Here is a 16,211-nt window from a genome sequence, read left to right as displayed (position 1 = left end):
GATTTCTTGTGATTCTTTCTCAAGAGTAAATTAGATTCTACAATATTTATTTATTTTTTTTTGTTAAGGCTTGCATTTCTTGATCTTTTTGTTTTCTAATAGCAAAAATGTCATAAATATAATAGATCAAGCAGAAAGGCTGTGAATTTATGGAGGATGAAATTTTCCCTTCCAAATGTTCTCAATTACAGTTTGCAAGAAATGGACATTTAGGCATACACCCCTTGAAGATGACAGGAATTTGATGATAATGATGAAGAACTGGACATAAAGGGGAACTCATAGCAAGTCCTTCTATTTGTTTATCTCTCAGTGAAATAACTTGAAATTATAACAAATATGAATAAATCGACAATGTCAGCTGGATAATCAAGAGTTATATATTTCAAGGTGTTGGTCACAGGTACATTAAGACAGGGACATCAAAGCTTATTGTAGTATCAGAAATCAAGTTTTGTATCAAATATCAAGTTTTGAATAACTAATTTTAAGAAAAAATTCTCTAGTATTTTCAATACAAGAGATGACTTATAAGAGGATGAGTGTTGGACAGAATCTGGCTTATTTATAGGTCAGACTACTTATACAATCTTTATTAATGTAATTATGTGTTCTTCAAATAAGGATATCCCACAGGTTTCTCCACATTATAAAAAGTAAAGAAGCAATGGTGTTTGCCAGAGTGTGCTGATTGCATAATATACAAAACCTTTTAAAAATACAGGTTATTTTATTTACTCATTCATTTACTATTATGCCCAGACTGAAAATTTCAGGAGCTTTATTTAAATAAAGATCTGTTATTGAAATTTCTTCACCTGATACCAATAAGCATGCTATTAATTAACACTGTCAAATACTTTAATATATATAATCATAAATATATACATACAATTTAATGTACAAAGCAATGCATAGATTGCTTGCATTCATTTCTGCAGATTAATAAGCATAAAAAAATAGCTCCATTAATTCTACATTTAGTGTTAACTTTCTTAATTCTCTGTTGTATTTTGCATAAAATGCAATATAAAAATTAAAAGCACCAAAAGAATTTATACATCAAATTTAACCCGACATTAAGCTTCTTTCAGAGAAGACACCATGTAAGCGCACAAAGCAGATGACACTAAGGAATAGGCTACTGAGTAATGGGTCCCACTCTTTCAAACCAAGCACATGGATCACACCTGAAATGATGAAAACAGTTTTAATACCGCAATTATAAATTCAAAGTATTTATACAGACCTCAACTTATGTAATTATCATGAAAGGGCAATGGAAAAAATTTCGATAAAAATTTTACTTAACATACCTATGTTACTGATACGGCACTAATAGTGGTCTTCCTCCTTCCTGTGGAAAGCACTCATGAGGGGAATGGGTGTGCCTTTGTTTTTCATTCTTATTTTGTTTACTGTTGAACATGGAATACTGTGTATATTCATACAAACAAGGGTTTTTTTTTTTTTTTTTTTTTTTTTTTTTACTCTATTTCGAGTGCTTCCAAGCAAATCATGACTGGAAAAAGGAACAGAAGTTGAAAAAGTGAACTCATGCATAAATGGACAGACTGATCTAGAAATAAAATTGAAAGTTATTAAACAAGGATCATTAAGCTTTGTCCATTGGTGATGCAAGGCCACAATAGTCTCACACTATGAACAATGAAAAGATCTATCTCTTCAAACTCAACAGTAATAATAATATCATCATCATCAAATTCCTGCCATGTACCCTCAAGGGGTGTACAGGATATGATAGTACTACATGAAAAAAATTACATCATTATTAATTTCCTATCTACAATTTTCCTCCAAATCAGTCTGTTACTTGTCAAGACTCCAACATTATCAGGTCTTACATTTCTATCGTCTAAAGCACTTTGTTCCATATCAATCCACCTATATCTTGGTCTACCTCTGGGTCGTTTTGCTGCCAACCTGGCAGAGAACACTTGTTTTGCTAATCTTTCCTCACCCATTCTGTTTAAGTGACCATACCACCTGAGATTAGCTCTGGTAACACATTCCTGGATGCTGACAATGTCAAGTTCTTTCCTAATATCCTCGTTTTTAATATGATATTGCAATTGATGCCATCTGTTCACGCCTATAATCTTTCTCAGGACTCTCATATCTGTGGTCTCTAGTCTTTGGTCGAGTGTTTTACTTCTGACCCAGCTCTCAGATCCATAAGTTAAAACTGGTTTGAACACTGTCTTGTATACAGCTAATTTAGTGTTCCGACTAATTTCTCTCTTATTCCATATGAATTTATTCAGTTGACTTCCTACCATACCAGCTTTGCTGATTCTGTTGTCTATTTCCATATTTAATTTACCATCTTCAGTAAAAATCGTGCCTAAATAGCTGAAATGTTTTACTTGTTCCACAGGTTCTCCATTCACAACACAGTTGATATTTTCAATGATTCTGCCTATTTTCATTGTCTTTGTGTTTTTATTGCTGACCTTCGTACCATATCTATTACAACAGTTATTCAATTTAGTCAGAGAATTTTGCAGACATAGCAGATTTATTTAGAAGTATAACATCGTCTGCATAAAGCAAAGGGCTGACATTAACATCTCCAATTTTGAAATCATGTTTAATACCACTTTCCTTCATAATGTGATCCATATAGATAATGAATAACAGAGGGGATAATGTACATCCTTGTCTCGCACCAGATTTAACATTAAACCATCTTCCTGTACTTCCTTCAATTCTAACTGCTGACTTACAACTCAAATAAAGACTAAGTATTGCTTGATATAATGCCCCATTGACACAATATAACTGCAGCGTATTGAGTAGCTTCTCTCTTGGCACCTTGTCATATGCCTTTTTCAAATCGACAAAACTTAAATACAGATCTTTGTTATATTCCCATGCTTTCTCCACTATTTGTCATAAAGTGAAGATCTGATCCTGACAGCCTCTATTTGGCCTGAATCCAGCTTGTTCTTCACCAAGCTTTTCTTCCACAATTCTTCTCAACCGTTTCTCAAGTACACTTGCATAGATCTTGCCAGGAACACTCAGTAGGGAAATACCTCTGTAATTCTCACATGCAGTTTTATTTCCCTTTTTATATATGGGTTCTATGAAAGCTCTACTCCAATCATCAGGAATCATCCCTCTGTCCAGGCTTTCTGAACTATGCAGTGCAGCCATTGTAAGACTCTTATACCACCATACTTCACAAATAACCGATGGAAGTCTGTAATGGAAAATAATAGAATGTTTGTAAACGCCAATAAAATGAAGGAGCGAGTGCTGTATGGTTATCCGCTATAAAGAGACGTAATAATTGAGAGTTTAACGAAATCGTACCAGCCGGGTGCGAACATAAAGGACGTCAGCGAATCTATTCAACTGCAAAAACAGAGGGTGAAAGAGATGATAATCGTGGCAGGAACGAATGATTTGAAATAGAACAAAATGAAAATGATAGAGGATGTGAGGGAGTTGTTTGACGTAGCAAAAGAGAAGGGTGAGAGAGTTAGGATGGTGAGTATCTTACCGCGGTATGACAGCAAAGTGTTTAGAAGGACGGCCATAATTGCCAATGACTTTATGCGTGGGTTATGCATGTAGAGTGGTGTGGAATTTGTGGATGTGTGGAATGAGTTCGATGGGCGAAAGGACTTATATAAGATGGATGGGTTACATTTGAACGGAGTTGATGTACGGAGACTTGAAAGAGTGTTGATGAAGGATGTGGAAGTGGATGTACAGACTCAGGGAAACTAGATTTATTAAGAGGGGGGGGGGAGTAAATATGCAGACTTTAGGGGGGCAGTAAAGTGTATGAATGAGGCATCAAAGTAGGGATGGGACAAATGGGCTTCTGCGATTCATGTACACTAATGCCGGGAGTATTAGGAACAAGAAGGAAGAGTTTTTGGTCATGGTTGGCACTTCCAGGCCACAGGTTGTCGGTATTAGTGAAACATGGCTGATAGAAGATGATAAAGCTAGTGGGATTGAATGCGACGGGTATAGCGTGTTCAGGAGTGACAGGGTGAATAAAAATGGGGGAGGAGTGTTATTGATGATAGCTGATGAGCTTCAGCCAAGGAGTATAGAAGTTGAACTGCAGGATGGGGAAAAAAAAGCACATTTGAGGCTGTTTGGTGTGAGATAGAATCTAGCAGAACAAAATATACAATTGGGTGCTGCTATAGACTGGGTGATGGAGTGGATGGTGGGGATTGTATGCATAAGCAAATAGAAGAAATGAGTGGAAGGAGGGCAATTATTATGGGTGATTTCAATTATGGTAACATTGACCGGAAAGAGGAGAGGGCACATGGGAGGAAGGAATTGGATTTTATGCGGGTATTAAGGGACAACTATCTACGGCAACATGTATTGGAAAATACCAGGGGGCAGAGAGTGCTGGACCTAGTAATTGCAACTGAGAATGTGGCTGTAACGAACATGACCATGTTGCCACCAATTGGTGAGAGTGACCATAAGGTCGTGACTTGGGAGGTGGCTAAAGGAGTCGAATTTACAATTAAGACAGGGTACATGTGGAATTACCGGGCTGGTAAGTATGACAAGCTTAGGTGTGTGCTTGGCTCAATGCCATGGCATGTGAAGCTGCAGGGGCTGGATGTTGATAGTGCATGGGAGGTGGTTAAGAAATGTTTGCAGGAGGCAATGGTTGACTGTATACCAAGAGTCCGAATAATAAATCAAGTAGGGGTTAAATGGATGAATAACACTATTAAGCTTGAGCTGCAAAAAAAGAAACAATTGTGGAGGGAATTTAAAGAGAAGGGTGACCATCAGACGCAGGAACAGTATAAAGCTCAGGCCAGGATGGTAACAAGGGTGGTAAGAAAAGCAAAAGCAGATTACGAAAGGAAATTGGCCATGCAGGCTAAAGAGAATCCCAAACAGTTTTTTCAATATGTTGCAAGTAAAAGGAAAAACGCCCATGGTAGAATGATCTTAAATAATGCTGAGGGTAGTGAGGTAACCGAATCAGTTGATATTGTGGAATTACTGAGCGAGCACTTTTCAACAGTATATCATCCAGGTGGTGACTTTGCAGGAATGGAAGAACCAACAGCTTATACTGGAATCGTGATGAATGAAGTAGAGGTAACTAGTCTATTACAGAACCTCAATGTCAATACATCTGTGGGATTGGATGGTATACCAGCTCGTGTCGTACGTGAAGCTGCCAAGGAATTGTCAGTGCCATTGACCATTTTGTTTAATTTGAGCCTCAGGACTGGGTCAGTCCCGAGGGGGTGGAAAGAGGGGAAAATAGTTCCACTGCACAAAGGTGGTTCCAAGGCTGCTGTTCAAAATTACCGACCAATCAGCATAACAGGAATCATTATCAAGGTCTTAGAGAAAATAGTCAAGAGGAAAATACAAGATTGGATAGAAGAAAATGGGATACTGTATCGGGGACAGCATGGTTTTGTGAAGGGTATACTTGCATATATCTTACCAGGAACACTCAATAAGGCTATACTTCTGTAATTCTCACATTCAGTTTTATTTCCCTTTTTATATATAGGTACTACGAGAGCTCTACTCCAATAATTGAGAATTCATCCCTCTGTCCAAGCCTTCTGAACTATGCAGTAAAGCCACTCTAAGACTTTTTATACCTCTATATTTGAGCATTTCTGGTCGAATATCATTTACTCCTGCTGCCTTTCCACATTTCAAGCCTTTGATGGCTTTTTTCTACTTCAAGTATGGATATGTATTCCTGACTGCATGCCTGGTCAGTGTTTTTTTATCATTGTGCTCTCATCGCAGCTTGTTTCATTTAGCAATTTTTCGAAGTAATTACTCCATACTTCAAGGATATCTTTTTCTCCCGTTTTCATGTCACCTTTATCATCTCTAATTCCTTTTAAAGTACTCTTTCCTCCATTCTTAAGCTTCTTCAACAACCTCCAGAATATTTTGCCACCTACTTGATATTTATTTTCTATATTCTTGCCAAAGTCCTCCCATGACTTTTGTTTAGCTAGTTTTACACAGTGTTTAGCATTCTTGCATTTGTCTCTATATTCTCTAAGAGCACAAGCTGACTTATTTGACAGGAACTTTTGATATGCTTTCTTCTTTTCCTTCACTGCCTCTTTAACTTCCTGTGTCCACCAGGGAGTTCTGATTTTTTTTATCCTTGCAGACAACTTCACCACATACTTCTCTGGCAGAATCAATCAATGTTTTCTTCAGAGTTTGCCACTGAATCTCCAAGGTTTGATTCCTGTTCTCAAACGCTTTCATTTTTTCTTCAATCATGTTTGTGTATTTTAGTCTACAGTTCACATCTCAGAGTTGCTCAACTTTTATTTGCTTTAAAACTTTCTTACATGTTATTCTTTTCAATATGAAATTCAATTTTATCCTGCTCAAGACTAAATAGTGATCACTTCCAATTTCAAATCCTCTGTACACTCTAGTGTCCTGAACCAGGGAGAAAACATCACTATCAACAATAACATAGTCAATGAGACTGTTCTTATTCCTAGCCTCTTCACTCCATGTGAATTTGTGCACATTTTTATGTTGGAACATGGTGTTAGTAATAACTTGTCCATGTCCTGAGCAGAAATCCAACAGATATTTGCCATTATTATTAGCTTTGCTCTTTTCTCCAAATTTTCTCAAATATTTATGTATGTCTCACAATCATTTCCTACTCTGCTATTTAGATCCCCAACAAGGACCAACTTTTCATTTTTCATTCTGTCAGTTGCTTTTTCTAAAGCCTCAAAAAACTCCTCCACTTCTACCTTAGTAGAATCTTCTGTGAGACTATAGGCACAAATAAGTCTCATTGTCCAGTTCCCCATTCTCATATTTGCCCACATTACTCTACTTGAGACTGACTGCCATTCAAGAAGATTAGCCTCGTATTTTGTGTTGAATACTATGGCTACTCCTTCTTTTCCTTGATTATCATTGCCTGAATATAACATTTTGTATTTATTGCTCAGAAAGGTCTCACCAGTTTTGGCCTTTTTTTGTTTCACTCACCCCTATTATATCGATCTGATACTTATCTAATTCCCCAGCTAGCTCCATTTCTTTGCCATTCAGGCTTCTTACGTTGATAGTACCGATCTTTAACTCTGGTGATGTTGAGTTGGGGTTTATTTTCAGATTTGTTCCAGTAGCTGACTTTTCGCTGTTCGCCCTGGTTCCCTGGCGAAAACAACGGGGGCCTTGTTTAACCGGGCGACGCCCCAGCCGGCATGAAATTTTGTCATGTTGTACCATCATCTTTTATTTTGGTTTAACCAATAAGAATACAATTTGGTCGGCTGAATCCTAAATTGCCAGCCCATCCTCGTTCGTTCAGTATCCAAGTAGATACCCAACAGAGTGCACCACGAGAAGGTGAGGATTGGACATTAGGTCAGAAGCCCTGGTCGGTTCTCCACATTCCTTTAAAGGCTATGTGGGGGTCTCCTCTCAGTTATACAGCTTTGACCCTTAAGCACCCCCAGTAATAATATATATATATATATATATATATATATTCTGGTGTTATTTATGACATGGAAAAAATTTTAACCATCAGGATGAAAGACGAAATCCACCAAAAGAGCACATTCTGCTAAGCTTTGGATGAAGGATGAAGTATTTTCAAAGAAATAAAATCAAAATATCCAAATGGTTTTTAATCCACTATGGCAAGTAATGGCTGGTTTGCTAGATTTAAGAAGTGTGCTCAACAAGAGCACACTTCTTAGCCTGTAAACAAGAGATTTATGAAGAGAAGAAAGATGCCCCTGCTAAGTTACCTCTTGAAAATTTCAAGGAAGGACAAGAAGTCAAAAACATGTTTTCTTATTTTCCTCTTTTCTCATACTATTGCATTAAGAATTGAATAAAGAAATCTAAGTTTCCATGTGCATCTATAAATGAAACTAACAGATATAACATAACCTGAAAAGCATGTTAATGTACTACTGTATACATTTAATATAAACATGTAAGTAAGAGGGTGTGATTAACATTTGGAATGTGTTAATCCCAACTTATGTAAAAATTCACGTTATATAAAGGACTGAACTCCTACATAGGTGGGCGTCTGTCCATACTGTATATATAAATATACCAGATAGTTTAAATGTCTAAAATTAAATATGATATAACATTAGCCTGCAAATGCATTTCATTCTTTTTCCAAGTGATCTGCACTTGTCAAATTTTAATTTTTGCATCTCTCCCTTTAATAATTAATTATAAAATTAATTTATACATGGCAATACAAAAGTAATCACCCTTTCCCCCTCAAAAAATAATTTATTTAACAGACTTTTACATGGGCTAATCCTCCATTTTTTGTGAGCATTCTATTGTTTTTCAAAAGTCTCCATCATTTTCTATACATTTTTGTCATTGATGAGTGAAATGTCATATGCTGATTCCATAAAAAAAGTCTTAGCTCTTCATGAAACAGTTTGTTTCAGCCTGTTGTCCATAAAATGGTATCCTTCGAGTGATCCTTCAGACAGACAAACAGGTGATAGTCAGAGGGTGCCATATCTCAGCTATGGGCAAAAATGAAGATCAATCCAGTCAAATGTCAACTGCATCCCTCATATGAAAACTAGTGTGCTGTCATGGAGAAGGAGGGACGATCTCATTCATGTTATCGTATTGTCTCCATACACATATTATACATATGCATTTCTATTAAATTCACATCTACTGCAATACAAAATGAGTACACTGTGTACTCATGTGACCAATCACAGTACCACTCACTGTCGTGGAACAAGAGACTCCTATTGTTCACTCAATGATGTGTATAGCAAAAAGCTATATGAATGAACCAAAAAAAAAACCCGAGGCATTACTGTCACAAATTCCTGTCATTACATATACCCCATAATTAAAATTTTAATGTTTGAATTAAAAATAAAATTTATTATAAAAATAAATTGTAGAATTAAAATTTATACTTGAAAATGTTAATATGCTATTTTATATAGTTGTGGAGCAGTCTTGGCAGAGGTTTCAAAATAGCTAATATTGTTAAGTTTTATACTATTGGATGCTATTACATCAAGGCATATAACATACTAATCCTCATTGATGAATTTGTGAAACCAAACTTATGTCATATTCCATATACTTTCAATTTTGGTTTGTTTATATCTGTCCACAAAACAATTAAATGATGCTGAACTGAACTGAAACCTGCTCAGTAATGCATTATAACTTGTCAAGAAAGAGAAAGATAGAAAGAACAGTAAAATCACCATAACACAACTTATGCAACAACATCCTTTAAAATTAAAAATAATAATAATAAAAAAAAAAAAAAAGAAAATAGATATCTACATGTGGAAGATAGCAATCATCAAACACTTTCTCAATTCTAGCATATACTATTTGGAAGTGGATCAAACTCATGCAATTTTTCTAATGCAGCATATCTTCTTCGGAATGGAAAATGTAAATTGTGTAAACTTACTATATATATATATATAATTGTTATCAGTTCCAAAGCTTCTGATTAGTAGCTACCTTAGACTATACATGAAAAAGAACACAAATAGTATAATTTATTAAAATGATATTGTATGTGAACAAAATATAAGAGCAGAAAATAAAGAACAGTTATCATTCACTTAGTTCAGAAATCAGGAACTAGTGGTTCTGCACATTCCTTTGGGAATGTTCAGAAAACTATCAGAGAGCAAATGAGAGAGCTAAAAAAGATCATTATGGATCTTTGGAATTTTTTCCCCTTTTATGGTTTTCAATACCCCCCCCCAACTCTTTCTCCTGCAAAGGTACCCAACCCCTGATCTAAATGGAACACTACTGATAGACAATTAAGAAAATTAATTCATTGCTTTTTGTTTGAATTTTTAAGGTTTCTGAGTTACCATCAACAGATGTGAAAAGTATGATATGATAGAGAAATTTGCATAGTGTTGATAGTTTGCTTTAGGCATAGTCACTATCATTAAATTACTCATATCTATCCTCATGAGCAGGGTGTACTAGATATTATGATGTACAAAAGGGTTATACAACTGCCTACCGAGAATTTTTCTCCAAATTAATCTGTTATCCATCTGGACTTCAATACTGTAAAATCTTATCTCTAGGTCTTCTAAAGCACCGATCCGCCTCAATCTTGATCATCTTCTGAGTTTTTACCTAACATACTGGCAAAAACATAAAGCACCGTTTTGATAACCTTCCCTCTCCCAGTCTGTTTAAGTGACCATAATACTTGAGATTAACTTTACTAACACATTCTTGAATACTAACAATGTCATGTCTAATATCCTCATTTTTAATATGATACCACCTTTGATGCCATCTGGCCACTATCCCAATCTTTCTCAGAACTCTCATATTCATATGTTAAATATGATTTGAACACTGTCTTATATTATTATTATTATTAAGAGAGACCTCCAGGGAGTCAGACTCATCAAGGGAGGCCACATACTACACACACCAGCTATCATACTTATTCTTGAATTCATTCACACTGCCTGAACTCACAACATCCAATGGCAATCCATTCCAATCATGGACCACTCTATGAGAGAAAAATATAGTCCTCACCTCCTTCTTAACAGCATTCATTCTCAGCTTCCAAGGATGCCCTCTTGTCCTTTTCCCACCCTCCATAAATTAAAATCCTTTACGACCCTTTCAGAAGTCTAAGTCTCAATCGTATCCCCATCTTTCTCCAGTCTGCAGTGTACAAATTCTCAATCTGTCTTCATACTCAGTATTCCACAATCCAAATATCATTTTTAACACTCTCCTTTGTACTCTCTCCAATATATCAGAATCGCATCGGAAACCAGGAGACCAGACTTGCACAAAATAGTCCAAGTGAGGTTTTATCAAAGCCTTGCAAAGAGGCAAAATAACATCCTTATCTTTACATGTGAACATTTGTTTCAGCATTGCAATTATCTTTTGAGTTGTATTTGCAATTTTTGCCACATGACCCCTGAACTTCAACTTCCTGTCTATTAACATCCCAAGATCCCTAGCCTCATCAGTTTCTTCTAGTCTAATCCCACCAATATAATATGACATTGGATATCTAATCATGCCGAAGTGAATGACTTTACATTTACTGACATTATACTGACACCCATTTTTCCATGCTAACAATTCCAGCCTATTCAAATCATTCTGCAAGTACTGCATACAGGCAGCATTTCTGATTACCCTATGTATGGAGCTTGTCAAATCCTTCCCAATTTCATCAATGTACTGACTGAATAACAGTGAACGAAGGACTGATCCTTTTGGTACACCACTGGTTACCTTAAAATTTTGCAGATTCACATCTCCCGTATACCATTATTGATATCTGTCAGTGAGCCATCCTCTTATCCATGCTAATATTCCATAACCTAGACTCATTTTCTCCAACTTATGCAGCAGCCTGCCATGCTGTATTCTGTCAAAAGCTTTAGCAAAATCCAAAAGTAATGGTGTATCCATTCCCCTTGTCTAGTTCAATTGTAACATTGTTATAGACTGTGAGCAAGCCACTAAAACATGACCCCCCCCCCCTTAGTAAACCTATGTTGTTCATTGCAAAGTAGAGATTCACTGTCAACCCATTTCTGAATGCGAACCCTAACCAATTTTCCAAAAAACCTTCACCACCACTCCAGAGATACTAATCGGTCGAGAGTTGGATACATTGGTCTTTGCACCACCCTTGTACAATGGAATTACCATACATTCCTTCCATTCCTGCAGAATATTCCCTGTTCTGAGACTCATTAAACAGCCTGGTCAATGGAATGGCCAGTTCAGCTGAACACTCTTTTAGCACACGTACTGATATTCCATCAGTTCCTATTGCTGAATTTCTGCAACAAATTTCAATTTCTTGCAACAGATCTAATAGCTCATCCTCATACAACTGCGTTTCTTCCTCTAGTGAAGAGGTAACAGTGAGCTTAATGTTGCGTTCACCAGGTTGATAGCTTTTAATGAAATGGGCATTCATTAACTGAACTACCTCTTCTGCATTTGTAACCCTCATGCCATCAGGATTTAGAAGAGTTATTCTTTTATATTCATTCTTTCTTTTACTTGCGGCCTATCGATAGAATTCTTGTGGGTTGTCTTTAGCATGCAGAGCCAATTTCTTCTCATACTGAGTTTGTTTTCCATACAACAATTGTGACTATTCTAGTCTGCTGCTTATAATGTTCATAACGGACATCATCCTCATGCACATGGTATTCCTTCCACATCATCCTTTTCTTACGAATCTCTTGCTTAATAAGATTACACATCCATTTGACTCCTACTCTATTTAGTCTTCAAACTTTTGGGACACATTCTGATATTGCATCATGATATTCTGCTATTCAGGCGCAAACAAAGTTTGCGCCTGAATGTATCTTCAGGACTGGGGTAAGGTAGTACAACACTAAGGCAACTCGTTGCAAAGGTGGTGTTGTACTACCTTACCCCAGTCCTGAAGATACATTCAGGTGCAAACTTTGTTTGCTCACACTTGGATAAAGGATTAAACTAAACTTATTATAGTCTAACCAAGTGTAAAAAAAACTCTCAACATCTTTCTCTGAATCTGGAGTAATTTAATAATAAGGTTGTACACCCTTTGGCAACTCCTATAGGTTGGGATGACCTCTCATTGCTTCTGCCTTGGTGTCTCCACTACTGGGCCTGGCTCCCGCTGACGAGACCTCAATAAAGGTCGAAGCTGGTATGGGTAGTGGCACTTGCTTTAATGCATAGCATTACACATATCTGCAGGGAGATGTGCTTTGCATTATGGGAGATACTGAGATAGGAGTGAGGAGAGCTTTCTCCACTTTTGCAATGAGTTGCCTTGGTGTTGTACTACCTTACCCCAGTCCTGAAGATACTTTTAGGTGCAAACTTTGTTTGCTCACACTTGGATAAAGGATTAAACTAAACTTATTATAGTCTAACCAAGTGTAAAATAAACTCTTGGCGGACAGATAGTGGGTCAGTTATTTCCGACACAATAACTCCTATACCATATATCAAAGGCATCTCTGAACAATTATCAAAAATTTTGAAGAAATACAAACTTGGGGCTATCTATAAACCAATAAACCATATTCACAATTTGTTACCTTCTCCAAAAGACAAACTCTCACCACTGATGCTACCTGGCATATATGAAGTGCCATGTTCTTGTAACTTGTCTTACTATGGATAAACAGGAAGATCTGTAAATAAACACACCTCTGAACATCAAGACCACATCCATCTTATCAAACCTCACAAATCTGGCCCCACACAACATGGAGTTGAAAATGCCAACCACAGGATCCAATGGCAACACACCAAGCTACTACACTGATCCATATATAATCATGAGCATTTGTATAAAGAAAGTGTTGAAGTCTTATGGCACAGAACCAATCTTAACTATAATGACTGTCTCACTATCCCAAAAGTCTGGGAAATTGTTATCCTCAGCTGTATAAAATAAATGTATCAGTTATATTTTCATTTAATTACAGCCAAATAGTATTTAGTCCTTAAACATGCTACTGTATACATAAAGGGATTCCAATGTAAGCATGCAAACTAAATGTGTTTTTTAAAATGTAATTCAAATTGTTGTTTAATAACTGTACAGATGATGTCTTATAATACTTAAGATTAAATATTTACATATTATTAAAAAGTTAATTACTGTGACCTACATGTGAATTTATAGCTATGAATACTCTACAGGTTTCTCTATATAAGAAAGTTTAGTGTTTTGACTAATTTCTCTCTTATTCCATTGACTTCTTACCATACCAGTTTTGCACGATCTATTGCCTATTTCAAATCTGAATTTGACATCTTCACTAAAAACTGTGCCTAAATTGCTGAAATGTTTTGCTTATTCTGTAGCTCATTCTTCAGGTTTTCAATGTCTCTGCCTATTTTCGCTGTCTTTGTCTTTTCAAAGTTTTTTTTTTTTCCTTTTCAGATTTTCATAACGATTTATTACAGTTTTTCAATTTAGTCGAGAAATCCTGCAGACTTGTACTGGATTTATTCAGGCATATAATGTCAACTATATAAAGTAAAGAACTGATATCATGCCCAATGCCACCTTACTCCATACTGTAATTCATACAGATGATGAATAAGTAGAGATAATAATGCTTTTACACCTGGTTTAATAAGATCTGAAAACCATCTTCCTGTATCCTTTTCAATTCTAACTGCTGACTTGCAATTCAAACAGAATGGGCTAGCCTAGTTGTCCAAATGGTTAGTGTATTTGCTCTCCAAACTAACAAGCAGCGGGTTTGAATTCAGATGGATGTTTGTGAATGTTCTTTAGGTGGGATATGAATTACATTGCCTGATGTAAGACAACTGCTCTACTCACATAAACAAAAGAACAAAGATTATGTCATGCTTGATATAATGTCCCATTTACACCATATAACTGCAATGATGTTTTGAACAGCTTTTCTTTTGACACCTTGTGAAAAGAAAGATCTACAAAACTGAGTCAGTTGATCCTTGTTATACTTCCATGATTTCTCAACTTTATCTTAAAATGAAAATCTGATTCTGACAACTATTTCACCTGAACCCAGCCTGTAATTCTCCAAATTTCTCTTCCACAATTTTTCTTGGCATCTTCTCAAGCATGCTTGATAAATCTTATTTGGAATATTCAGTAAAGAAATTCCAATGCAATTTTTACATTTTTTTTTTCTCCCCTTTTCATATATAGGCACTATCACAGTTCTATTACAATAATCCAGAATTTGACCTTCTTGACCATGCCTTTTGAATTATGTAGTGCAGCAAATGTAAAACTATTATACCTCTATAAGCATTTCTGGTCAATAATCATCTACTGCAGTTAGCCTTCCACATTTCAGGTTACTGTTGGCTTTTTTTTTATCTGAAATATTAAAAGGAACTCCTGATTGTATTCCTTTTGCATATTTTCCACTGACGTAATATCACTTTTTGTTTTATTTACACATAAAGATAGGTGTGGGACCTCTTCATTTCATGTATGGGGACTCAATGATCGGTGGTGTTCAAGATAGGATGCGTGAGGAGTGTTTGCCAGGAGGAATGAAAGAAAGGGAGGCTTTGGCAGTTAAGAGAGCTGAAAGGGTGGACGAGATGATTGTGATGGTGGGAACAAATGACTTGAGTGGTGGTGTAAATAGGGCATTGAGAGATATGGGATTCTTGCTTGAGGTGGTAAGAAAGAAGACACAGAGAGGAAAGATAGTGTGTGTGTTGCCTAGGTATGATAATGACGAACTGAGCAGAAGAGCAGTAATATTGAATGACATAATAGCAAGAATGTGTGATAAGAGAGGACTGGAATATGTGGATGCTTGGAATGCATTTGAGGACAGAGAGGAATTGTATGCAAGAGACCACTTACATTTGAATGAGGAAGGACGAACACATCTGGAGAGATTGCTGTTCTGAAAAAGTCAGTGTGTCTCAGGGAGGATGGTGGCAGGGGTGGCCTCTTGTAGGAATGGGTACTTGGGAGAAGGGAGACTACATCAGGTACCACTGAGCTCAGTGGAGTCCAGAGGGGATAATGTTGGGTATAGAAACAACGGCATTTATATGCTATATACTAATGCCAGGAGTATCCGGAATAAGGGAGAGGAATTGGTGGCACAGATAGCATCAGCCTGGCCAAAAATTATCGGGATCACAGAGACATGGTTGACAGAAGAGGATATAATAACAGGAATAGAAGTCGCTGGTTACAGCATTTTTCGGCAGGATAGGAAGGGAAAGCATGGTGGTGGTGGAGTACTGCTTATGATAAGTGACGATCTATGTCCTCTAAGAGTGGAGGCTTTGGAAGGCAGTGACACTAATGATTTTGAAAGCATATGGTGTGAGGTAGAGATGCACAAGACAGAATATTTAGTGGGGTGTTGCTACAGATCCAGGAGCACAGAGGGTGGGGACCAGGAGATGTTTAGACAGCTAAGTTTGGCAAGCGCAAGAAGAAGAATTGTTATGGGAGATTTTAACTACAGTAGTATAAATTGGAGAGAGGAAGATGCATGTAGCAATAGGGGAATGGAATTTCTAGAATTATTGAGGGACAAATGTCTTAGGCAACATGTAACAGAGAGAACAATAGGTTCAAGAGTTTTGGATTTGGTTATAGCATCAGAAGAGTTGATAATAACTGAGATGAC

General features: G+C 36.6%; 1 protein-coding gene across 1 annotated transcript in view; it reads right to left on the bottom strand.

The window, feature by feature from the left end:
- Window positions 1-364: 364 nt before the first annotated feature.
- The window catches only part of LOC150109678 (apoptosis-inducing factor 3-like), a 288,264-nt gene continuing 272,417 nt past the window's right edge, over window positions 365-16,211 (bottom strand). The window contains exon 11 of the mRNA XM_090402963.1: window positions 365-1,190. Within this exon, the coding sequence (XP_090259089.1) occupies window positions 1,142-1,190 (49 nt within the window). The 3' untranslated portion in view covers window positions 365-1,141. The remainder of the gene's footprint in view (window positions 1,191-16,211) is intronic.

The sequence above is a fragment of the Typopeltis vanoorti genome, chromosome 2, assembly GCF_054136105.1.
Source record: "Typopeltis vanoorti isolate ZY-2024b chromosome 2, IOZ_Tvanoo_1.0, whole genome shotgun sequence".
NCBI classification, from domain to species: Eukaryota; Metazoa; Arthropoda; class Arachnida; order Uropygi; family Thelyphonidae; genus Typopeltis; species Typopeltis vanoorti.
Note: the sequence above shows the minus strand (reverse complement) of the source record. Positions and strands in the feature narration are given on the sequence as shown.